At 45.0% G+C, this 24521-nt stretch overlaps 1 protein-coding gene across 7 annotated transcripts in view; it reads right to left on the minus strand.

The window, feature by feature from the left end:
• The window catches only part of LOC138467533 (zinc finger protein 583-like), a 667149-nt gene that overhangs the window by 133669 nt on the left and 508959 nt on the right, over positions 1-24521 (minus strand). For 3 of the 7 annotated variants that reach the window (XM_069607639.1, XM_069607640.1, XM_069607637.1), the window contains exons 7-9: positions 22666-22758; positions 22304-22444; positions 13265-22223 (exon numbers count right to left, since the gene is read on the minus strand). The exons of 1 other annotated variant lie outside the window; for it this stretch is intronic. In XM_069607639.1, the coding sequence (XP_069463740.1) occupies positions 21667-22223; positions 22304-22444; positions 22666-22758 (791 nt within the window). In that variant the 3' untranslated portion in view covers positions 13265-21666. Of the gene's footprint in view, positions 1-13264; positions 22224-22303; positions 22445-22665; positions 22759-24521 lie in introns of those variants that run through there. 3 more of the 7 variants (XM_069607641.1, XM_069607638.1, XM_069607642.1) reach the window with 3 other exon arrangements.

Raw genomic sequence — 24521 nt, forward strand, 5'->3', positions numbered from 1 at the left:
TATAAGATAAGACACGCTTTACCCACAATTGTGTCGCACAGCAGGGCACGGAGCAGAAGATACGTGGGAGACCACAGTCCATCCCTTCCTGGAGGCCGCAACACATGGGCCGCACCGAGAAGAGGGGGGCAGGTGGGAAAAAGATTGGCCCGATGGACACTTTTACTAGCTCGCAGCCGCAGGGGGCGGCTAGCGGGGAGATACACCCACCAGATGGACATGAGGCTGACCCGTTGGAGCGCCTGGCAACGCTGGTGCAGAATGGATTCATGACCATGAACGTCAAATTAGATGATATAGTGGCGACAATCGGATCCTTGAAGGCACGTGTTGAAAAGGAAATCACTCGTGTCACGGAGGCGGAAAATAGGATAAGTGCAAGTGAGGATACGATACTGCAACACAACCGGGATATAGCCCATCTCCAAACGGAATTGCATAAAACCCAAAACAAATGTGAGGACCTTGAGTCAAGATCCCAGAGGAACAACATCCGGATTGTTGGGGTATCGGAAAAGTTTGGAAAGGGCCCCATGGAGAAACAGGTTGAGGCCTTGCTGAAGGACATCCTAGGTGCCGACTCCTTTTCGGATCACTTTCTTGGTCGAAAGAGCCCATCGCACCCTAGTACCGCTCCCGAAACCAGGAGCCCCTCCTCGAACTATAATTGCACGCCTTCTAAATTATCGTGACAGGGACACTATACTCCGGCTGTCGAGAGAAAAGAACAAGTTACTTCTTACCTTGTAACGTTCTTTCGACGGGATGTTCCTCCGACGTATTCCTCATCTTAGATATATCCTTCCAGCTCTGCTGGCCTCGGAAAATTTTTTCTCCAGAGGGCGCTGCGCGTCGACGTCCCTCGAGTCGATGTCCTTCGACAGCCGCCGTATCGACGGTCGACGTCATCCTGCCTATAAAGGCCACGCGCAGCGTCCGTTGCTCAGTTCCGTTTTGTAGCCCACAGTATTACTGTCTGGACTAGACTAATCACCCTGAAGGAGCGTAAGCTGCAACAACAAGGGAAGTAGAACTGTGGGGATGGATGGGAGGGTCGATGAGGAATACGTCAGAGGAACATCCCGTCGAAAGAACGTTACAAGGTAAGAAGTAACTTGTTCTTCGAAGGGATTGTGTCCTCCGACGTATTCCTCATCTTAGATAGGCTCCCATAGCAGTATTCTATATTCGGAGGAGGGAGTACTGACTTCACGCTGTCTTCTATTGATGAATAGAATGCAGTACAGCCCTTCCAAACCTAGTCTCTTGACTAGAGGAGGAATCCAGATTGTAAAAACGTGTAAAGGTATGAACAGACGTCCATGTAGCGGCCGCACATATGTCTTTAATCGGCACGCCTCTTTTGAGGGCCGATGAAGCTGCAATACCTCTGGTCGAATGAGCCCTAAGGTTTTGAGGGGGCTCTTTCCCTGCCAGTTTATAACATTCCAGAATGGCTAGAATGATCCATCTGGAAATGGTCTGCTTAGTTATTGGTAACCCCAGCTTGTGACCTGCGTAACCTACAAACAGCTGGTCTGCCTGTCTTATCCTGGCTAGTCTACTAATGTAAAAACTTAAAACCCTCCTAGGGTCTAGTCTGTGTAACCTCTCTTCCTCTTTCCCCGGGTGAGGAGGAGGATAGAAAGATGGTAGGGTAATCTTCTGAGAGATATGGAATTCAGAAACTACCTTTGGGAGGAAATTAGGCTTCACTTGCAGGACAACTTTGTCTTTGTGAAAGATTGTATGAGGGGGTTTACAAGAAAGAGCTTGTAATTCGCTCACCTTTCTAGCAGATGTAAGTGCTATTAATAAAACAGTCTTAAGGGTAAGGAATCTTAACGAACAAGAATGGAGAGGTTCGAAAGGTGTACCCATCAGGAAAGTTAGTACTAAGTTTAAATCCCATAGGGGAACTTGGAATGGTCTTGGGGGATAAACATTGGTTAACCCCTTTAGAAACTGTATTACCAAGGGTAATTTGAAATAGGATGGTTCCTCCGCAGTACGCTTAAAGATAGATAGCGCTGCGAGATAGCCCTTAATGGTGCCAACTTGAAGGCCTGAATTTGCCAAATATAGTAGGAAGGACAAAACCATTGGTGTACCACATGAAAATGGGTCGATATTCTGTTCTCTACACCAGCTGCAAAATCTGTTCCAACGGCAGCGGTATAAAGACTTTGTTGCTGGCCTCCTTGCCGAAAGCAACACCTCCATAACATCATCAGGGAGGTCCCAATCCTTGTACCTCAGCCGTTCAGAAGCCAAGCGTGAAGGTTGAGGGTTTTGATGTCTGGATGGAGAACCTGACCTCCCTTCTGGGAGAGTAGGTTCTCTCTGAGCGGAAGTCGAATTGGAGGGCAGATGGACAAGTCTAGAAGGTCCGGGTACCACGTTCTCCTGGCCCAATCCGGGGCAATTAGGATCATGGTTCGCCGGAATCTTCTCAACCTCCTGATCATTTGAGGAATGACAGGGACCGGTGGGAACGCGTACAGAAGCGGAAACTCCCAGTCCACTATGAACGCGTCTCCCAGAGCTCCTCTCGGAGGAAATTCCCTGGAGCACGACAGGTCGCATTTCCTGTTTAGGCTGGTGGCGAACAGATCTACCTGAGGGGTTCCCCAAAGGGCGAAGATCTCTTGAAGGACTTCCTGAGCTAGCTCCCACTCGTGGGAGACTGTGTTCTGCCTGCTCAGAGCGTCCGCTGTCAAGTTCTTCTCTCCGGCTAGGTGAACTGCCGATAGAGAGATTCCTTCTTGGATTGCCCAAAAACAGAGCTGCATCGCCTCTCTGCACAGGGGTAGTGATCCTACGCCTCCTCTTTTGTTGAGGTAATGCATGGCCACCATGTTGTCCGTCATTATCAGGACGTTCTTCCCTTGTACAGCTGGCAGGAAAGCCTTCAACGCAAGTCTGATGGCTCTCAGCTCTAACAGGTTGATGTGTAGTCTGGACTCCGATGGAGACCAACGACCGCTGATGGTCAAGTCTTTGGCGTGGGCTCCCCACCCCGTGAGTGAGGCATCCGTGACTACTGTTATCTCCGGCCAGGGTTGCCAAAACTGTTCTCCTTTCAGAATGTTCTCCTGACAGGCCCACCACTGAAGGTCTCGAGCCACCCTGCCGGGAACCTGAAGAAGATCTGTCATTCTCCCTGAGAATTGTGACCACTGAGTCCTCAGTGCCCACTGGAGGGATCTCATTCTCAGGCGAGCCTCTGGCACAAGGAAAATGCAGGATGCCATGAGGCCTAGCAACCTCAAAAAGTCGAAGGCTGGGAGACGTTGGGCATGTTGGAACTTGGTAACCATCTGTAGAATATCTTGAGCCCTCACCTCTGGCGGCGAGGCTTTTCCCAGGGAAGTATCCAGGATCGCTCCTATGAATTGGAGTCTCTGCGATGGTATCATTTGAGACTTCTTTAAATTGAGGGAGAAGCCCAGTTTGTGAAGGGAGTAGCACGCGTGATTTAGCTGGATATGAGCTTGCTCCGGAGAAACAGCCCTGATCAGCAAATCGTCCAGGTAGGGGTAGACGTGAATCCCTTCCCTCCTTAGACTTGCAGCCACTATCAACATTAACTTGGTGAAGACCCTCGGGGCGGAGGTCAGCCCAAATGGCAGTACTCGAAATTGATAGTGATAGTTGCCAATTGCGAACCTCAGGTATTTCCTGTGTTTGAGATGGATAGGCACATGGAAATAAGCGTCCTGAAGGTCCAGAGATACCAACCAGTCCTAAAACTGAAGGGCCTGGAGGATCTGAGAAAGAGTGACCATCTTGAATTTGTCTTTCCTGAGGAATTTGTTCAATTCTCGCAAGTCCAAGATGGGTCCCAGTCCTCCGTCTTTCTTCGGAATGAGAAAGTAAGGGGAGTACCAGCCCTTGTTCCTCTCCGCTACAGGTACCGGTTCTATGGCACCTTTCTCTAGCAGGTCCAAAATTTCCTGCAAGAGGAGCGGATCTGGAGCTTTCTGAGAGCTCATCCCCGGTGGATGACTCTGAGGTATACGTAGGAAAGGCAGGCAGTAACCTTGGGCGACTGTTTCCAATGCCCAAGCATCTGACGTGATAGCCTGCCATACCGTCAGATGTTGAGTCAACCTGCCTCCTACAGGTGTCCTGTGTGGGGAGTCCTCAGAGTGGTTTTGGGGCGGCTGATGCAGATGCCGATGGTAAAGAGGCACCTGCTGTTGCTGCGGCTTTAGAATATCTACCCCGTCCACCTCGGGTAGTTCTTCTTTGACCCCTTTGAGCCGGTCGTCCTCTACCTCTTCAGAATGCGGAGTAGAAGCGAAAGGACTTGCCCCTCGCAGAGGTTCCTGTGGGACGAAAAGGAGTCTGACGGATTGCAGCTCCTAGGGATTTTGCTGCTGCTTTTGAAGTTTGCAGTTTCTCTAAACTGTCATCCGCCTTTTTCCCGAACAAAGAAGAGCCATCAAATGGCATGTTCAAGAGCCTGGCTTGCACATCTGGGGCAAAACCCGACTTTCTCAACCAAGCGAACCTCCTGGTTGATGTACTTGCCGCCATTGCTCTGCTGATACTGTCAGCCGAATCAATGCCCGTCTGGAGGGATTCGCACATAGCGTCTTTACCGTCCTGTATAATATTCAGGAACGCATCCCTTTCTTCTCCCTCCGGGATGCAGTCAGCCGCTGTAGAAGCACACTCCCAAAGTGTATGGCTGAACCTAGCAAGGGTGCAAGTAGCATTAACAGACTTTAACGCCATGCTACATGCTGAAAAGACTTTCTTTGCCATAGCATCATATTTTTTATCGTCCCTGTCCTGTGGGACTGTAGGATAAGCCGTCTTGACATCGGTAGAGGATGCTGCTTGTACCACCAGACTTTCTGGGGATGGATGTTTAGACAAGAACTCTGGGTCTGTGGAAGATACCCTGTACTTTGCAGACAGTTTTTTATTTACTGCTGGTATTACATCTGGGGTTTCCCAGTTTGTCATGATCTTTCTCTGAAGAGCTTTATGAAAGGGCACCACTGGATCCTCTTGTGGGCCTTTGTCAAGAATATCCGTGAGGTCATCTTGCTGGAAAGATTGTGAAGGTGTAGACCATCTCATGAACTCTGTAATCCTGGCCATTAAGGCTCTGTAGGGGGTTTCAGCATGCTCCCCCGGGTATGGCTTAGCAAAATCCACCTCAGGGGAAGTGTCTAATCCACTTGCCTCATGTAAAGAATCATGAAGATCCTTTAATCTGCGCTCTTCAGAGGAAAATTCCTCTCTAACTGGGGTTACAGGTCCCTGTAACTCAAATGTGTCTTGTTCAGACAAATCACCCTCTTCTAAAATTGAGGATATAGTTCTTAATTGTTCTGAACTCATAAAGGGAGTAAATCCCATTTCCAAGGCAGAGGGTGCCGAACTTGTCATTATTGGCCTCGAAAACGTCAATGTCGTCGACACCGACGTCGAAGGCTTCGAGCGCGGCGTCGAAAACAGAGGTGGAGGCCTCGAGGACCTCGACAGAATTGGAATTCTACTCGACAATATCGACGCCATCGACGTCGAGGGCCTGGGGATCGTCACTGGATGTGTGGTCACCGTGACTTTTCTCGGCGTCGACGCCGGTGTCGAGGCCGGCGTCGAGTCGACAGACCCGTGTGTCGAAGGTCCCTTCGACAACGGCGTCGAAGACATCGACCTCGACGTCGACGGAACCTTCGTCGACGGCGTCGACGGAACCTTCGAAGAAGGTTTGGAGGTCATAGTCCTACTCGAGGGTTCGAGACGCGCTCGAGAGGTTTCTTTCGCCGGGTACTGCGACTCGCGGCGTTTTTGACCTTCGGGTCTTTCGACCAGAGCATTGCTCTCGGCAGTCTTCGAGGGGGTCGAGGCCACTTTCTCGAAGACGCTCATCATATTTTTTCTGAATTCCTCCCATTCAGCCCAGGAACTATGTTTCGTGGGGCAAGGGATTCTTTTTGGCGAAACAGAGGAAGAGGAAGACGGAGAAGGGGATCTTCGACATCTCCTCTTCGAGTGCTTCGATCTCGAGGAGTGATGAGACCCACTCCGAGACCTGGAGCGCGAATGGTGACGAGGAGACGAATGTCTCGACTTCGTCGACGAAGAAGAAGCTTTAAAAGTCTTACCTTTTTCCAGCTTCCCCCTACGCTCCATCAGGGCCTTAGCTGTCATGGATATACAGTCCTCGCACTCCGAACAATGGTGTTCGGCTCCCAAGCACCACAGACAATTTCTGTGAGGATCGGTCAACGACATCTTTTTCCCACAATCTCGACATTTTTTGAAGCCGGATCGAGGAGTTGTCGGTTCCGACGAGGAAGCCATCGAGTACGGATCGAATAACTCGAGGTAAATAGGATTATCTGACTAAGAAACTGAGCAACGGTATTCCGAGGCACCGAGTAGTGCGGAAAAACGGAACTGAGCAACGGACGCTGCGCGCGGCCTTTATAGGCAGGATGACGTCGAGCGTCGATACGGCGGCTGTCGAAGGACATCGACTCGAGGGACGTCGACGCGCAGCGCCCTCTGGAGAAAAATTTTTCCGAGGCCAGCAGAGCTGGAAGGATATATCTAAGATGAGGAATACGTCGGAGGACACAATCCCTTCGAAAGGTACCCTACAGTATGAAGAGAACACAATCCACATATATCCGGACTTCTCGACTAGCGTGCAAATGCAAAGGAGATCATACGAAGGGGTGAAAAAACAGCTACGTATGCGAAATGTGCCCTATGCCCTCATCTTTCCAGCGAAAATGAGGATACAACATGGAGGACGGGCCCATTTCTTTGAGAACCCCACAGATGCTTTGTCATACGTGGAGTCTTCCATTCCGTTATTCACCGGAGGTCGAGGGGTAGATCAAAATGCAAACTCATAACCGAGGTATGAGAGGCGAGACCCGACAGAGAAGCAGGGAAGGTTAAACTCCGACCAACCGCTGCATGGTGAGAAAATAAAGAAATTGGGAGTTACGCAATGGTGACGAACTGAACAAAATATTGTTTTTCCGGGCTGTGACCCTACGGCTGGAGCGACCCAGATGTCTGCGATTAGTGACCCTCAGGAAAGTTCCACATGTTTAAGGGATTGTTTGTTGTGGGGCAGCATTGTCATGTTGGGGTTGATAATGTGGGTGGGGTGCTAAAAGGTTGCATGATTGAGCAAGGCGGGAGAGAGGGGGGGAAGTTTGGGAACCGAGACTCAGTTAGAGGAGTCTCACAAGTTAAAAAGCGTGGTGACATTGCAGCACATGGAACTCTCCTAAATAACAGCAAGGTAAAACAGGCTAATTGGATATACATACATGGCTAACTCTATTAACACGACCCAAGGGCTTAAACTGAAACTTCTTACTTGGAATGTCCGGGGGCTGAATAATCGAGCCAAATTTAGTAAAGTGGGTGCGTAGGTCACCCGGCATCAGCCCCAGATGGTCATGCTGCAGGAAACACACGCACTGCGGAAAGTTAATGCCGAGCTCTTGAAGGGGTGGGGAACGCACAGGTACTGCACGGAATACTCCTCGCAGGCAAGAGGGGTATTGACCCTGATACACCCATCAGTTGGGTTCCAGTTGGTAAGGAGTAAGATAGACCCGATAGGTCGCTATGTTATGGTCTGGGGGAACGCCATGGGGGAAGAATTGCTATTGATAAACACGTATGGCCCAAATGTTGATGACCCTGATTTTTACACAAATGTGCTGAATGAGATTGGTGAATGTGGAAGCGAGCGAATATTATGGGGAGGAGATTTTAACACCATTTTAGATACAAAACTAGATCGCTCCGCCTCCACACACAGAAACCCCACAAAAACGGGACACACTCTACAGCAAATAATTTTGCAACTGCAGTTGGTAGATGCCTGGAGGGCATTGCATCCCCATAAGAGACAGTATTCATTTTATTCTTCAGTACATGACACTGAGTCCCGTATCGACTATTGGCTGGTGTCGGCCCCTCTCCTACACCAAATCAAGGGATGTGAGATGTTTCCTCGCACCCTGTCGGATCATTCCCCCGTTGGGTTAGAGGTCACACTAGGAAACCTTAGACCCCCACCCAGAAGATGGAGGATGCCCTCTGGCATCCTAAAGGACCCTGCAGTGGCAGAGGAATTGCATACCGAGGTAGATTTTTTTTTTCAAAACCAATAGGGAGTCAGTGAGCAGCCCTGCGACATTATGGGAAACTTTTAAGGCATGGGTGCAGGGTATCCTGATTTCTAAATCCACGGGGCTATTGAAAGCGGTCAGGAAGGGATTAGCAGAGGTTGAGAAACAGTTTGGGAACTAGAGCAACGGTACACGTCCTTGCATGAAGACAACACCCTGGCAGATATCAATAGTAATCTACAATCCTTCAATAAACTAGCTAACAGGGAATTGCTTTATATGGCTACTCCGATCAGAGCACGCCGATACGGAGAAGGAAACAAGGCAGGGCGCACCCTAGCTAACCTATTGAAAGCTGATAGAGGCCGCACACTGATCTCTAGCATAGTGGCTAGCGACGGCACAGTGCAAACTAGTGAGGAGGGTATCAATAGGGAGTTTTCCCTCTTTTATCAAGAACTATATGCTAATCACGATCAAAAAATCCCACTTCCAAAGTTGACTGCTGAAAGTAAGTTACTGTTAGATCAACCCCTTATGATTGAGGAAGTCAGGGAAGCAATCAAATCATTAGCCAACGGAAATGCCCCCGGCTCAGACGGTCTGGGAATCGAATTGTACAAGGAACTGAGTGACGAGCTAGCCCCAATATTACTGGCCATGTGGGAGGAGGGCACAGAGGTAGGGACGTTGCCACCATCTATGAGAGAGGCTATAATTACGGTGCTTTCTAAGCCTAGGCGTCCCCCCCAATGGCAGCGGCCAGGCTGAAGTGGGAGAAAATGGTGGAACCATACAATAGGGGAGGCATAGCGGCTCCTGACTTCGAATTGTACTATCTGGTCGCACAGGCCCCATTTGTTAAGCATTGGTATGACGAGCACAACACCTCCCCCCACATCTGTCTTGAAAAGCACACAGCACGCCCGACCGACATAAGGTCACTCATCTTTAAAGTTAAACACAGGGATGAATGCCCATTTGACCCGGTTAGCACGGCAGTACAGGCATGGTCCAAACTCTTCCAGAAACTTGGGGTGAAGGCACCTTACTACGCTCAGGCTCCGCTTTGGAACTTCCCAGGCATAGCACCCACATATGACCCAAGTATACAAAACAAATGGGACCCGGACGAGGAATTTAAAATTAAGGACATATTTCCCAATGGCAAATTTATAACATTAGAGGACTTCAAAACAGGGATGGGAAGGGACCAATTGATGATTTTGCAATATCACAGAATGAGACTGGCCTATAAAGCCCGGTGGCCGATGTTCCCAGGTGAGCCCCTACCACACCCATGCCTGCTGACCCTTGCAACCCGAGCTGGATCCAGTATCTCGGGCCTCTATGCGGCCGTGCAGGCTAATACCCCAAGCTTAAGCACACTTAAGTCCTCCTGGGAGACGGACCTGGGTGAAGACATAACAGACAGAAACTGGGAGAGATACTGTGAAATGACCAAGAAAGTATCTATGAACGCTGTCCTTCGGTTGATACAGTTTAAGATGCTAAATAAGCTGCACTATACCCCCCCTTAAGGTTGCAAAGTTTACGAACAATGGTCCTGGTACGTGTCCGAAATGTGGGGTGGATCGGGCTGATTCGATTCATATGTATTGGAGTTGTCCCCATGTGTATGCTTTCTGGGGAGATGTTGCAAATGTCCTAGAGGAGATCACTCAAATTCCTGCAGACCTCACACCGTCAAAATATCTATTTGGGGATATTGGTAAGCAATCAGAGATTACAAGGAGGCTCTTTAACATTGCATGCGCAGTGGCAAAGAAGTGCATTTTACAAAAATGGAAGAGTGCACAGGCACCGAGAATATGCCACTTTCTCAAAGAACTGACGTACGTTAACGAATGCGAAGAACACTATATAATGTCACTCCCGAATCCAAGTAAACCGAAAGACATATGGGCCCCGTTTAGAATATACCTATGCAAGGCGGACTCGACCAGCGGTAGCCCGGTAGGGCCAAGTGACTCCTGAAATCTGTAATGTTGGTTATGCTATAATACGGCTATACAGTCTGTTGATGTTCCGAATGTATGCTATGCAAATTGTTGTTGCAATGTCATGTACCACAAGAATTAAATAAAGTTTAAAAAAAAAAAACACTGCAGCGTCATTGTTACAAATACGTCTAGACGATCCCACACTACTCAGGTACTCAAGAAGTTGCACTGGCTCCCCGTAGGGACCAGAGTTATGTTCAAGGTTATGACCCTGGTCTACAAAACTCTGCATGGTCAATCACCAACTTACTTATAGGATACAATCCCCTGGTACAATCCGGCTAAATCTGTAAGATCTTTTCATAAGCTACTTGTCAAGGTTCTACGGTACAGGGGCATAAGGGCCTTTGGTGGTTCTTTCCAGGTTCTAGCAGCATCCTTATGGTACTCTTTGCCTTTAGACATTCAGTCAAAACTTAAAACATTTCTCTTCAAGAACTGAGCGGTATCTATTTCATCCCTTCTGATGTTTATAACTGCAGTAATCAACAAGCACACACAGACGCCCTCTCACACCTACTCTTAACTCTCCGCCTTCTTACTCTCATCCACAAAATCAGTCTTTTACTCTGTCTCACATACACACAACTCAATTGGTACCACCCTCTCAGACCAAACACCTTACATCCACTCTCTCAAAGCACTCCAACAGTCTCCTCTACCTCCTTCTCCACATGTTACACCCTCTTTGCTGACCTTTTGGTCCACCTCCTCCACTTCTGACCCTACCCGTACACCTTTTATTCTCTACAGAAACTGCTGGCTTTTTTACACACTGCATTTTCTGCTTAGGAGATCCCCTCAACTCCCACTTTTTCTCTGCTTCAGCTGTTCCCCTGGACAAAATCTCTAAATGGGATACAACTGGGGACGGTGGGGGCAAGGCTCGAGGCGTGGGGGGGGGAGCGGTGATTCTCTGCCTGGAAGTCTTCAAAAATCCCTGTAGCCCTCCCCCTTTTTCAGTCTCCATTTTCATGTAGCCAGCCACGTGCCCAGCAAGGTCCTTTGTTCTGGGATTTTCTCCTCTCCTACATTTTGACACATTTCTTTTTTTACCACAAACAGGTAGATGGTAAGTTGGGGTAAGGTATATCGTGAGGGCGGAGCGGCAGTGCTGCCCCTGCAAAATCAGACCCAAAAATTAATAATTCAGTGAAGTTGCCATTTGGCAAAAGTAAAATGCAGCAAACATTCATATAACAGAATTGATGCCATCAGCACAGTAAAACGAATGTATTAGTGCTGGGCACTCGTGTTCTTGGGTAAACCGTATATTTTGTGATTATATGCTCTATTATGAAACATGACACTCAACACTGCAGGATCCTTTCTTACTGTGGCGGGATTCCACCATTACCTTAAACACCATTGCACAGAGGCAGGGTGCTGTCAACTACCTTGCTGCTGCTTAGTCTGTAAATGAAATCTCACATCAATGTTTAGCCATGCCTGCCACCATTATGCAATCTGGCAAAAGCAGATTTTGAACAAACAAATACCTAATTATCAGTGCTAAATTCTAGGCTTGTGGGGTAACGGGGATCACATCAATAGCATTTACATCTGATGATCGTAGGCCTAAAGGACTCTTTTAACCTATATTAACTAATGTTTTCATTATAATGCTATGGGACATTGCACATTTTTCTCAGAAATGGCCACATTTTTTAAATGTTGCAAAACAGAATCAAAGATAAAAATACAGCAATCAAATGAATAAGTATATATCAAATATGAATTTGTTTTTCCAAACACTTTCCAGGGCTAAAGTGCTGCTCTACTGCTCCTTGTACAGTACGGCCCATCACTGAAGGCCCTCAAGAAAAAAAACACTCGTGTGGTGTGTTAGATTCCATGACATTCTAAAAGCTTTTGGAAGGAAGAGGGGTTAAGTTGTGCATTACTTTTGTTAAAGCAGAGCTTCTGATATTTTTCGGCTGTGTATTTTATTGAACAGGTTCTTCTCAAGACGAACGTATTTATGTGCATACATAGCTCTATTTCAGAAAAACGTCAATGTGAGGGCGACCATTTTTATTTTCACACTCAACTAACCACTAACCACTCAACTCTCTCCTCTCAACCCTTTAAAATCCATTCTATATGTGGAAATGGAACATGAGTTACGGGAAGAAAGCAGCAGTCTTCTATCCAAACAAGAGGTGCTCATGGGTATGCATTTGAGAGCTGGATAGACCTGGAGCATATATGAAAGGTGCTGATCAGATGAATTAAAACACAAATGTTTCTGCAGAGCTAACAGGGACCGTGGCAATACATCATACATTAAGAGGGGAAAGCATTAGGAAACGGGCATTGCCAATTCCAATGTAAAGGGTAAAGCTTAGTTGTTCCTTTGCGGTTGTACAATTAACCAACAAATCTGGTGGTAGGTGTTTTTTGGGCATGTATCATCTGTATAATCAGGGGACGATTTTTAGGTGCCTCATAGTATGAATGGGTCAGGATGCAGATTCCAATATTTTCCCAAGAGAAAATGTGTATATGCACAGGGGTGTGTATCACGTTGCAGACTGCAGATGTTCACAAAGTGACAAAGGTTATGATCGTGGTGCCTATCATATATATAATCCGCATTTGCAAGCGTGTTCGTATGTGTGAGCATGTGTATTCTGCACTTCTACGAAAAATTAATGTAGCTTTGTCTCTACTGTGCACACTGTATAATCTAATTGTTAATAAGTGAATAACACGATGTTTTATATTTTTTGTGGCCAGTTGTATGCCAAAAATCTCAAAAAGGAAAATATGTAAATTTTCAGCATATGGAAAACACAATGCAAAAAGAAATTTTCTATTACACATTTCTTTCAAATTGAAAGTGTTCATCAATGTTAACAACATTTGGCAAGGGTGTTTGGGTCTGGCCAAATCTTTTTTTTGGCCAAAGGTGGTGAGCTTACATGTTTGAGGTAAAAGATATAGATGATATTTTGACATTTGGTACGTGAAGTGTCACATAACTTTAACTTTTGTGTTTGTTAGGAGGATTTGTCTATACCGCCACTGTTCTCTGGTGTGGTGGCACCAAAATGTACTCCCACCCCCCACACACACATTACATATCGAAGTGAAGGATTGTCCACGCAGGTAAATATTGAAAACGTGTATAACATGTTTATTAACAATGTATGTGCATTAAAGTCAAAACAAATATGAGGCAAGTACAATAAATATATACACATATTTGCACAAAGTGACACATTTCATTTCAAACTTTTAAGTTGCAATATAAAGTGGGGAAGGAAAGTAAGTTAGCAATGTAGCTTAAGATGCGAGATACCCTTTAGCAATGTAGCTTAAGAGGTGAGATACCCTAACCCATTTCCTGATCAAATGCTCAACAAAAGGTTGTAAATGTTTCCAAATACTTAGGAGAATTTAAGTATCATACAAAATGTTCTCCCGTAGGTTGACATGGGGCAAAAGCTGGTTGGCAAGATGTAGTTAAAGTGACACGCGAGTTATGTCTTTACGGGGAATTAAGAAAGGGCAGCCACCTATATATTGGTTCAAAGAGGCTCCACGTGCCATTCGAGCATCACTATTCCACCACCAAAGACTACGAGTAGGGTCGCTGCAAGGAAGTATTTTCTACTTCATGGAGAACGCCCCTGTCAAAGGCGGTGAGCAAAAGGGGTATGCAAACCGGCCCTATGCGCCACAAGAGGAAGAACTCTGACTCCACAGAAGTAAAAAAAAACATGGTGGTAACTACTCACACCAAAGCTGCAGTAAAGAAGGCCCAGGGTCACAGGTGCAGAGATGAGCTCTGGTGTCAGTATTGGGTATGGTTAGCGTTGGTTCAGTTCTTCGCTTGTGGACTTACAGGTCTGGATGATGACTGGAGTTGTACTAATGGATCCCAACTAAGTTGGGCCCCCAATGGTAAAGAAGTACAAAAGATGCAGTATGCAGTGAGCAGTCCCGGATTGTCCAAGCAATGGTCTGCAGGCAACCACAAAGGGACTCTCTTCAGCAGGCTAACGCTACCTGGTCGTCAGATATTTATTTGTATTTTACTGATTTATGTAGCGATGCTGCACACAATAGACGGTGCAATGTACATGATAAATCAATTTCTGAAACATTACACAATTAGTGGGCAGAAAAGGAGAAAGCATTTTAGATTTAAAATTAATTGTGAAAGGGTAAAGGGGGGATCTAATTTCAAGCAGTTGAGTGTGCCAAAATTGGAGCACCAGAAGACCAAAGGTCCGGAAATGAGATGAGGAACATGGGAGTTTGGGAACAGACCTTATGAGCAAAGGAGGCGATAAGTGACAAAGAGTGAGCAGTGGAGGAAAGTGCATGGATCCATTTAAAAACAGTGCAAAGAAAACAGAAGGGAAGGCGTGATGCGAAGGAAAGTTAAGAAAGGGACTGGCGAGTGGAGGGAATGGAAGTAAGGGGGGGAACAGACTGCAAAACGTATGAATGGAAGAATTAAAGAATGAGCAGAGTGCGCTGACACAATAGGCAGAGAAGACCAAAGAGTAAATCAGAACAGTATTTTAGACAACAGAGTACCCGAGTGAAAATTACCAGTTTGGTAGCATGGAAAGAAAGGAAGCAACGAGCTTTGAAAATATTAAAGAGTTCATAACGACAAGTTATGTTCAATATTTGTGTATTGAAGGAGAGAGAGAGAGAAATCAAAGTAATCGCCAAGGTTGCAAGGAAAGGCAGTGAAACAGATTTGACAGTGGAAGGAAATAGAAGAGGAAAGGAGAAGTGGGGGAATAGTAGAGGCGGGGAAGAAAATCTCAGTTTTAGAAGTGGTGAGATGTAAGAAATGATCATGCAACCAAGACTGTATTGCTAAGAGGCAGGAAGAAATAGTAGTATGGACCGAGTCTGAGAAAGAAGACAAACCGATTTGGGAATCGTCAGTGTTGAAGTGAGAAGAAAGGCCAAACAAGGAAACAATAGAGGAGGAGAGGTATATACTGAAAATAAAGAGGACAGAGCCATGGGGAACACTGTAAAATTACTCGTAAATCTCCGCAGCGCTGGCTATTTCCTTATCCATTTCCCTCCACCGCTGCCTGCGTAAAGCTGAACAGCAATGGAAAAGTTCTCGATCTACTACTGATCTTACTGCGATTTCTGCTGTACACTCTATTTGATTCTGCTATTTGCTGCAAAAAAATAAAAAAAATAAATCTGACGTCTCAAAACGTACACTTTCTCTTTCCCACCATCCTCGACGCCTTAATCAACTTCTTCACAAAATCTTGTCTTCCAAACCTTCTGATCCACCTCCTCTCTCGTCTCTTTCTTCCGCTGACTTTATATACTATTTTACATCTAAACTAGCAAATCTTTGCTTAGCCTTCACACCCTCAGTTACTCCTCTTTCTCCCAGTCTATCTTCACACTCTTTTTCCTCGTTTTCTCCTCTTGCTGATTCTGACACTTCTGCTCTTCTTGCTCATACCCATCCTACTGCTTCTCCTTCTTCTCTTATCCCTCAGGTCTATCCCCATCTTCATCCTTATCTTACTTCCCTTATTAATTGTTCCTTTGCAAACTCCCGTTTTCCAGCTGCTTTTAAGCACACAGTTATTCTTCCTATTCTGAAGAAATCTACTCTTGACCCATCTATCCTGCCAACGTTCAGTCTATCTAGCTACTGCCATTTCTTTCTAAAATCCTCGAGCTGGCTGCTTACGCTCAGATAACTTGTCATCTAAATCTTCACTCTCTTTTCTGACCTCTTGAATCTGGCTTTCGTCCTTCTCACTGCACAGAGACTGCTCTCTTACCTTTATCTAGCTCTTTTCTCTCCACTCTAAGCTTTTTCTATTCTCATCTATTTGATCTTTCGGCAGCATTTGATACTGTTGATCACTCTTCTTATATCTTCTCTTTCTACCGTGGGTATTTCTGGGTCTGTTCTTGAATGGTCCCATTCCCATCTTTCTCAATGGTCTTACTCTGTAACTTGGGCTGGAAACTACTCTTCATTTCCTCTTGTATATGGTTTCCTTCAAGGCTTTGTACTTGGCCCGCGCTCCTCTTATCTTTATTCTGCCCCTCTCTCTGCTCTTATTTCTTCATTCGATCTCTCCTTTCATCTGTACGCAGATGACACTCAGATCTCTTTCTCCTTTTCCTCCATTGATTCTGGTTTGCACTCTACTGTATATAACTGTCTTTCCGCTGTTCAAAACAGGATGTCTTCCCACTATCTCCACCTAAAGCCTTCTAAGACTGAGGTTCTGTCTTTCCCTGCTTCAACTAGCCCTCCTACTTTCCCTCCCGCGTCTCTCCCCTTTCCTCTTTGCCTTTTTCCTCATCTGCGAGTAACTTGGGTGTTACTTTTAATCATTCACTCTCCTTTTCACTTCACATCTCTGCTATTGCTCGTTCCTGCCGTTATGCACTATTCAACAACAGTCATGCTCCCCCTATATCTCTTTTCATGCTACTCAACTTCTTCTCTTTTCTTTAGTGTTTTCTTTGCTTGGCCTTCCTGCCTCACATCTTCTCCCCCTTTTCTCTACCTTGTCATTCTTCTATTACATCTTCCTTACTCTACATTTTCGTTGCTTCCTTTTGAATCACATCTCCTTTATCATTTTCTCTCAGCTGTCTTTAAATGTACCCATAGTCTGGCTGCTCCTTATCTTTCCTCGTTAGTCGCGTTTCATGTTCCGTGTCACTCTCTCAGATAATAAAATGCATTTCTTCTTACTGTTCCTAAACCCCTCTGTGCCTCCTCCCATTTCCGTTTCTTCGCTCTTCTAGTTCATAAGAACTGGAACTCTCTTCCTCTTGTTCTTCGATCTGCTACATCTCTTTGTATTTTTCTATTAAATCTGAAAGCTCATCTTCTATCATCTTTCCACTTAATTCTGTCTGTCTTTCCCCTCTTCTGTTTTTACTCATGTTACATTACCATGGGTAGTTAGGCAAAATTGGAACCATTGGTTAACAGTACCAGAGACACCCAGTGAGGAGAGAAGGCCAAGAAGCGTGGGTTGATCAAGGTGTAAAAATAGCAGAATAAGAATAGAGAACATTTTAGAGTGTGGAGCAGTTAGGACTAAATTAGAGACAGCAAGAAGGGCCATTCCGGTAGAGTGTAGAGAACGGAAAACAGACTGATATAAAGAGAGTAAGGATATGAAATCAAGATAGGATGCAATATGAAAATAAAACGAAACCTTCAAGAATCTTAGACGGGAAAGGTAGGAGAGAAATAGGACAGAAGGATAAGAGAGTTTTTTTTACAATCAGTTTGTTTGAAGTTCATGGGGAAAGTAGCAGAGGAAGAAGACATTAGTAAATGTTGCCATGAAAGTGAGGAGGTGAGGATATATTTTAGAGACAAGATGGGAAGGCAGTCGATCAAAGGGGAGAAGCAGTAGGATGAGCAGAAGGCAGGTAGAAAGCCATTTAAGAGTTGAAGAGAGGGGTAAAGGGAGACTGAGGCAGAGGGAAACTCTGAAGTGTTGGGTCTACAGGAGCTAGAGGATCGTATCTGCACCATTTTAATTTGAAAAGTAGTTCACATAGGCGGAGAGGGAAGACGACAAGGAAGGGTCCGAAGCATAGGTGAAATAATGTAATTAAGGGGCTGAAATAGGTGATGGCAATGAGGATAGGGGTGATGGGATCAGAGAAGTAGCTTTTTTGCAGTACTAAGAAAGAACCTTAAGATGAGCAGATCAGAGAGGGAGGCAGAATTGGTGAATAAGATATTTTCCAACATCATCCAGTGCATCACAGCGAAGATCAAAGGGAGAGAAGATCAGGTGTGAGCCACGACTGGAGAGGTGTGCGAGAGGGATGCACTGGAAGCAGATTAAAATGGTTGAGGCAGGACTGGTGTTAAAAACAGAAAAGGTGGTATTGACAGAGAAGGGCATAGTCAAAGAGGGAGGGGAGAGAAGCAGAAAGAGGAGAAAGCAAGGACGACAAATTGAAGGACCTATGGTTACAGCAAGTAAAGGTTTGGGTGGGGGGGGTTAACAGATTGGGAGCGTGTGGGAACAGGAGACAGATGAGAGAAATATAAGATAAGAGGTGACATGGTCAGAGGAAAGGAATGGAGCAGCTGAAATAGAAGAGGTAGATGGGATGGAGGGATTGTTAGCTCCAAGGATGAGCCCAATGTGTGAGGAGGGGGAGAGGAGTACTGAAAAGAAATGGTACGAGTCAAGTAGTGAGAGAAGGGCAGAGGATTCATGTAAAGTAAGGATGTATAGATTGAAGTCTTCAAAGAGAAGAGAGGATGAAGGAAGAAAAAAAGGAAAGGAGGGAGTCGACATCTTCATAAAAGAGAGAGAGAGGATGACGTGGGATGGGTTTACAAAAAGAGGTGGGATGAAATTCAAAGAAATAAAGTAAGGGATGAGAAATAGGATATGGAATTAAAGTGGAGGGGTTATCGAGAACACTGGTAGCTATGCCTCTACCCGACTGGTAAGGCGAGTGAGAGAAATTTGGGAGAGTATTAGTAAGAGAGGCAGGGGTTACAGTATCCATGGGAGAGATCCAAGTGTCAGTCATGAATGGGAAATGAAGATGAAAAAAGGTTGAGCCATGAGGGATTTGTTGAAAATAAAACAGGCATTAAGAAGACCTATAGGAACCACCTATAATGGCTTCCCCGGGTCAGGAAAGGAGGAGATTTGCCTTGCAAGGCTTGGCAATAGCAGTTGCAGCGACAGTCCCAGTGTCCCTCTCATTAGAATCTGGTTCTAATGGTTGTCTCTTCAGCGACTCCAAAACCTCTGCATATGTACAAAATGGTGTACTGGGGCTACTACAGCAAATCCACTAAGAGACATGCAGCTTTAAAACACTCAGGGATTATCCAATTCTTGATAATTAGTCTGAAGGCATCCATTAGCATGAGGATTAAGGTGTCGGAGACCCACTATCCAGTCTTAAGAACAAGGTATTCATTTTGGCAACTACTCTGGATAAAAGGCAACCTTGGCTTAAAAAAATAAGGTGCACATTTGTGCATCAGTAAAAATATAAACATAAGTTTAACAATGCCACTACACCAGGGGGAAAGGAGGAGGAACACACTCCTGGGTGGAAACCCCACTCATGATAAAAAGAAATTGGAATCACGGTCCTCATGCACTATTTGCCATAGGAACCAGTAGTGCTACATACAAAGTAAAAGGGGAACGTGTTTCTCTGCACTGCAATCCTTAAGCACAGGTCAGTGTTGCCCAAAGAATTTAGTTGCTGTAAGTGAAGTAGAAAAAGTACTTAATTTGCCAAAAAGGGCATGGAAAGCAATCGGCCAGTAAATGGGCTGGGGATATAAAAACATTGAGGCAGTAAAAGAAGCAGAAAGGAAAAGTTTTCCTAACATTGTGGCTGCAGCAACACCTTAACATAGGACTTCATTTTTACAGGGAATTAAGATTACTACCTAGAATATGTAAAGTATGTAAAGTATATAAACATGGAGTGCCAACATTAAGGTTACTTACAAATGCTCAGTCCAAATGTACTATTTTCCAAATAACAAAACCCATCCGACTATAGTACAACCCTTAAATATTTTGATGTAAATGATGTAGTATTTAAAGGGAAAGTTGTGCTATCGTGTGTCACAAAGTCAAGTGGTACTTACGAAAAGGCAGATGAAAAATGTAGTTCAAGGCTTTTATTTGGGAACCTACAGAGGTAAGAGGCAACAGAAAAGAGGGGAGAAAAACTCTCTTCAGGATGTCTCCTGAGTAAACAAAGCAAAATTGACCTGTCTCTTTGGGGAAACTCCTAGCATTCCCATGCAACAGAGGCTGATGTTGTCCTTCTGGTTCCCGACTGGAGACCAACTCCTCCCTGTTTCTGGTTCCAATTGATCCAGACACAGCAGCAGTTTGGATGTGTCTGGGAAAATCTCAGACCTTCCATTGGGGCGATCTTGCATTTGCTTCCATAATGTCTGTAGCTCTAACGCTCCCTTGTCCAAGGGGTATGGCCTTGCGGCCCTCTACCCCCTCCCTCTCCTCTTCAATGCTCCACCACTTGCTAGTTCATAGGGGATTCTGGTTTAAACCTTCCCTTCCCACCTGGTCCTTAAACTACCTAATCCTCAAAGCGTTGCTACAGTCTCGCTCCTCCTCCCGTCTTCATTAAACCATGATTGGCATTAAGATTCTCCATTTCGGTCTCTTCCCTACAAACTGTGTACCCTACCTCCTTTGAGGATACCATTATATTCTTCTCTTCCTCATGCCTCCACCTTTTACCCACCTACTTCTCATCTGAAAACTCTGCTCTTCCTCCCAGCTACTCTGCTCTTACCCAAATTTGATAAATCACTCCTCACTCAGGGCACTTTTTTTCTCCAATCTATTGTGCTCATCCATTAACATTATGTCCTGCTTGTCTTCCTCCCGACTCTCGATTGGACGATTTACATAATTGGTTGCTACCCAGGTAATGTCAAAAGGCAGAGCACAAGTTTCACGCATTGGCTGGACCATGGCTTCACAGCTAGTCTGCCATCTTGAATTTCTGTGTTGCGTCTGAGATGCGTGCTGGGTCTGTGCATCCTGACAGTGGAATGTTGTATACAAGAACAAAACTGATGGCTTCACAGGGAACATGATTTTCAGACTCACTACATTAAGGAAAACCCTTGTGTGGGATTAATTTTAGGTGGACAACAAACACCCATACACTGCTGAAAGATACTTGCGTGATCCTCTACATGCGCTTCTGCATGTGGATAAGGTGGGCTGTTAGGGGATCCCCCCATACCACCAATGGGCCCAGCAGGTGGCAGACCCTGACCCCTTTGACTACTCTCTACCCACCATATGGGTAATGTGGCGTACCACATCATAAGTCAGTTAAGGTTTGATGTATAATTAGATGGATGATGTTTACATTTGGGAAAACTGTTAGTTGCACACATGTACATAGAGGCTGCCCAAATGGAGTAGTCACGCCATACAAGGTACAATTACAATAGCGTTTTCTTCAGCAGTTACGTCTTTTTTTCAGAATGCATCGATGTGATGTTTTCAGTATGTTTGGATATATTTCTGTGTTTGAAAGAATATCATATGCATGTGTACCAGAAAGTTTGTAAAGTATCTGGTACAGGGATCTGTAATAGTATGTGTTTGTGTATTAAGACAAATTACCAAATTGAAAACCGACATATCTGCATGCCATTTATGAAAACGTTTGCAGTTGCTTCACTTTTGACTTGCCCTCTTCAGATTTCCCCAATTCATAAATTACAATGAATATCCAGTTTAAACACAAAACGCTGCCATCCATATACTCTTGTCATGGGGAGGTCTGCCACAAACGACAACGGCAGAGACTATTGTTCTATTTCTTTTTTAGTGACTGCCCTGTCCTGTTGCAATGTGTTTTTCATTTTTGGCCTGTTTTCACCTGGTGTTATTTGGTCGATCATGCCTGTCATGGGAATGGGGGTTGTTTGATTGATTTTCATGTTTAAGAGTTCATCTCTGTCCTTGGATTGATGTGGAGTAGATTTACATAGCAGGGAGACTCTGGATGGGAAGTTCTGAGGTTTGTTCTTCTGCTTTGGATTGTAATTTCCTAAGGTATGTTTTGTATGCTGTGGAATGCTGGGTTTTTAGGTGGCCAGACATGGAGCTGGTGCCAAGACAATATTTTTGTGGATCTCCCCTTTTGATGGACTTAAAGCAAATGTTGCATTTAACCACTGTAGCAGTCTTGACATTCTGCATGTATGGCACGTCAAAATAGTCCCACACCCATGAACGTGTGTTAGTCACTTTGCGCACCCTACGCTCTACCCTAGATGATTGTGTTTTGGGTGTGTTAGGGGTTGCTGTCTGTAGGGATGTGCTTAGGGTAGGGATTGTGGTGGTGGTCATTGTGGTTTCACTTGTCTGGGGCAGTATTGGGATAAGTGCATGATTCTTGTCACGCATTGCCCGGGTATAGCTAGGTGGTCTCTGAATTTTGTTGTACTGTTCATGTTTTATTTGTTGGTGTTTGTGCCCTTTGTCTTTCTTTTGTTTTTCCAGTGTGATCTGTTGCCCTGAAAAATATAAAAATAAATCTGTTGTTTAATGTGTGTGGATAGCAGATTCTGTGTACTTTTATCGCTGTAGGTTTTTATGAATGTTTAGACACACTTACCATTATGGACAGGGCCATTGATGGCCAATGCTGACCATGTCATGTCTTCCTCTTCAGTACATTTTGGCTTGGGTGATATGATGAGCTGCTGTCCGGCATCTGCAGATTCGACTACTCTCTCACACACAGCAGAAGTTGTGCCTGTACAGACATGTTAATATATTTTACTGTTTGGAAATGTTGAATGGGTTTATTTACAAAAGTTTATTTTGATGTTTGTTTTGCGGATATTATTTCACAATGTGTTTGGTGTCTATTAACAATAGTTTAGCTTGTTTCACCTATTACTAACATTTTACAATGATGTAGCTTAATTTCCACGGGCATACAATTTCTCATTATCTGCAGTTTCCATGACTCACCTGGATGGTGGTGAAGTTTCTTGTGGCGGTGGCTCAGTTTTTTGGGGTTCTGATGTTTCTCCTTTTCTTCTTTCCTAGTAGTTATTTGTTCTTCTGAAAAATATGAAAATGTTTTTGTGAGATAGTGTGGATGTCTGTTTTTTCCATTGTGTTTGATTTATGTTGTCCTATGGTAGGTGGTTTGTTTTAATCTAGTTTATTCATGTTCTGGTTTCCTTAATAATATGAGGAAAGTCGACAGTGTGTTACTTTCTAAAGGGATCATGGAGAGGGACTGGATTATTCTGGGTGGTGACAGCTGAAGGTTCTATATGGGGATTCTTCAGAGCCTTCTTCGACCAACCAAAGCCCACATTTTGTATTTCACCATGAGATGAATTATAAGGGAGGCAGAGAAGGAATACATAGAACAAAGCATACAGGGTGCAGTATTACCAAGGGGCACAAGCACAAAACACCAGCATAAGTAGTGATTTTTGAAAGACAGCGCATCCAGCAAGCGTGTTGCTTCCGCTAGGTTCAGTCGGCAAACCTGTTTGCAGAGCAGAAACATGCTTCACCATGTACCACAACTGCAGAGAAGACGAAGAGTGACTGAGGAGAGGAGCTCAGAAAAGAACAAGTTACTTACCCCGAGTAACGTTCTTTCGACTGGATGTTCCTCCCACGTATTCCTCATCTTTGATATGTTGTCCCAGCTTCCGTAATTTGTTTTCGGCAGAGGGCGGTGTGTCGATGGAGTGGAGACGATGTCCCTCGAAGGTCTCAGTCGACTCGAGGATGATGTAATCGAAGGCATAAATAGCACACGCAGCGCGCCTGGCCTCAGTTCTGTTTTTCCCCTTTAACAGCAGAGATACCCGCAAACACGGGAGTAACCGTACTCAGCCTTGATGGAACAGAAGCTCTTACAGCATGGGAACTTCTACTGAGGGGTAGGATATAAGAGTGATGAGGAATATTTGGGAAGAACATCCAGTCGAAAGAACGTTACCAGGGGTAAGTAACTTGTTCTTCGAATGGATTGTGTTCTCCCACACATTCCTCATCTTTGAGAGAGTCCTATAGTAGTATTTGGTTTGGAGGAGAGAGTAGAATTTGAATTCATATATGTTCATGGACGGAGTGCAGGACTGCCTTGCCAAAGGTACCATCCTGACCAAGGGAAGATTCCAGGCAATAATGCTTTGTGAATGTATGGATGGTAGACCACGTTGTAGCTTCACAAATGTTAACTGGAACGCCCCATTGCAGGGCTGTAGAGGTAGCCATGCCCCTGGTGGAATAGGCCCTTAAACCTTCAGGAGGGTCTTTCCCTGCCAGCCTGTAATATTCTGTGATTGCCAGATTTGATGTACCTGCCCTTTTTAGTAACAGCCTGACCCAGTCTATGTCAGGTATATCCAATGAAAAGTTGGTCATCAATGTGTAGCTTAGACATTATAGATTTATAAAAGCTTAACGCCCTCTAAGGGTCTAACCTATCTAGTCTTTCCTCCTCCTTGCCAGGATGAGGTGGGGGATAGAAAGAAGGTAGAACAATTTTCTGACCTATATGAAATACAGAAATGATTTTGGGCAAAAATGAAGGTTTGACCCTTAAAACTTAAAACAACCCTATCCTTGTGGAAGATAGTAAAAGATGGCTTAGACGAAAGTGCATGCAACTCGCTCATTCTACGGGCTGATGTTCGAGCTACCAATAGAATGGTTTTAAAGGTTAAGAACCTTAAACGACATGAGTGTAGAGGTTCAAAATGTGCACACATTACGAATTTTAGAACCAAATTAAAGTCCCAAACTGGAACCTGTAAAGGAGATGGGGGAACACATTGGTGAGTCCCTTTAGAAATTGT

Source organism: Ambystoma mexicanum, chromosome 4q, assembly GCF_040938575.1.
Source record: "Ambystoma mexicanum isolate Mex_15411 chromosome 4q, UKY_AmexF1_1, whole genome shotgun sequence".
In the NCBI taxonomy this organism is placed as follows: Eukaryota; Metazoa; Chordata; class Amphibia; order Caudata; family Ambystomatidae; genus Ambystoma; species Ambystoma mexicanum.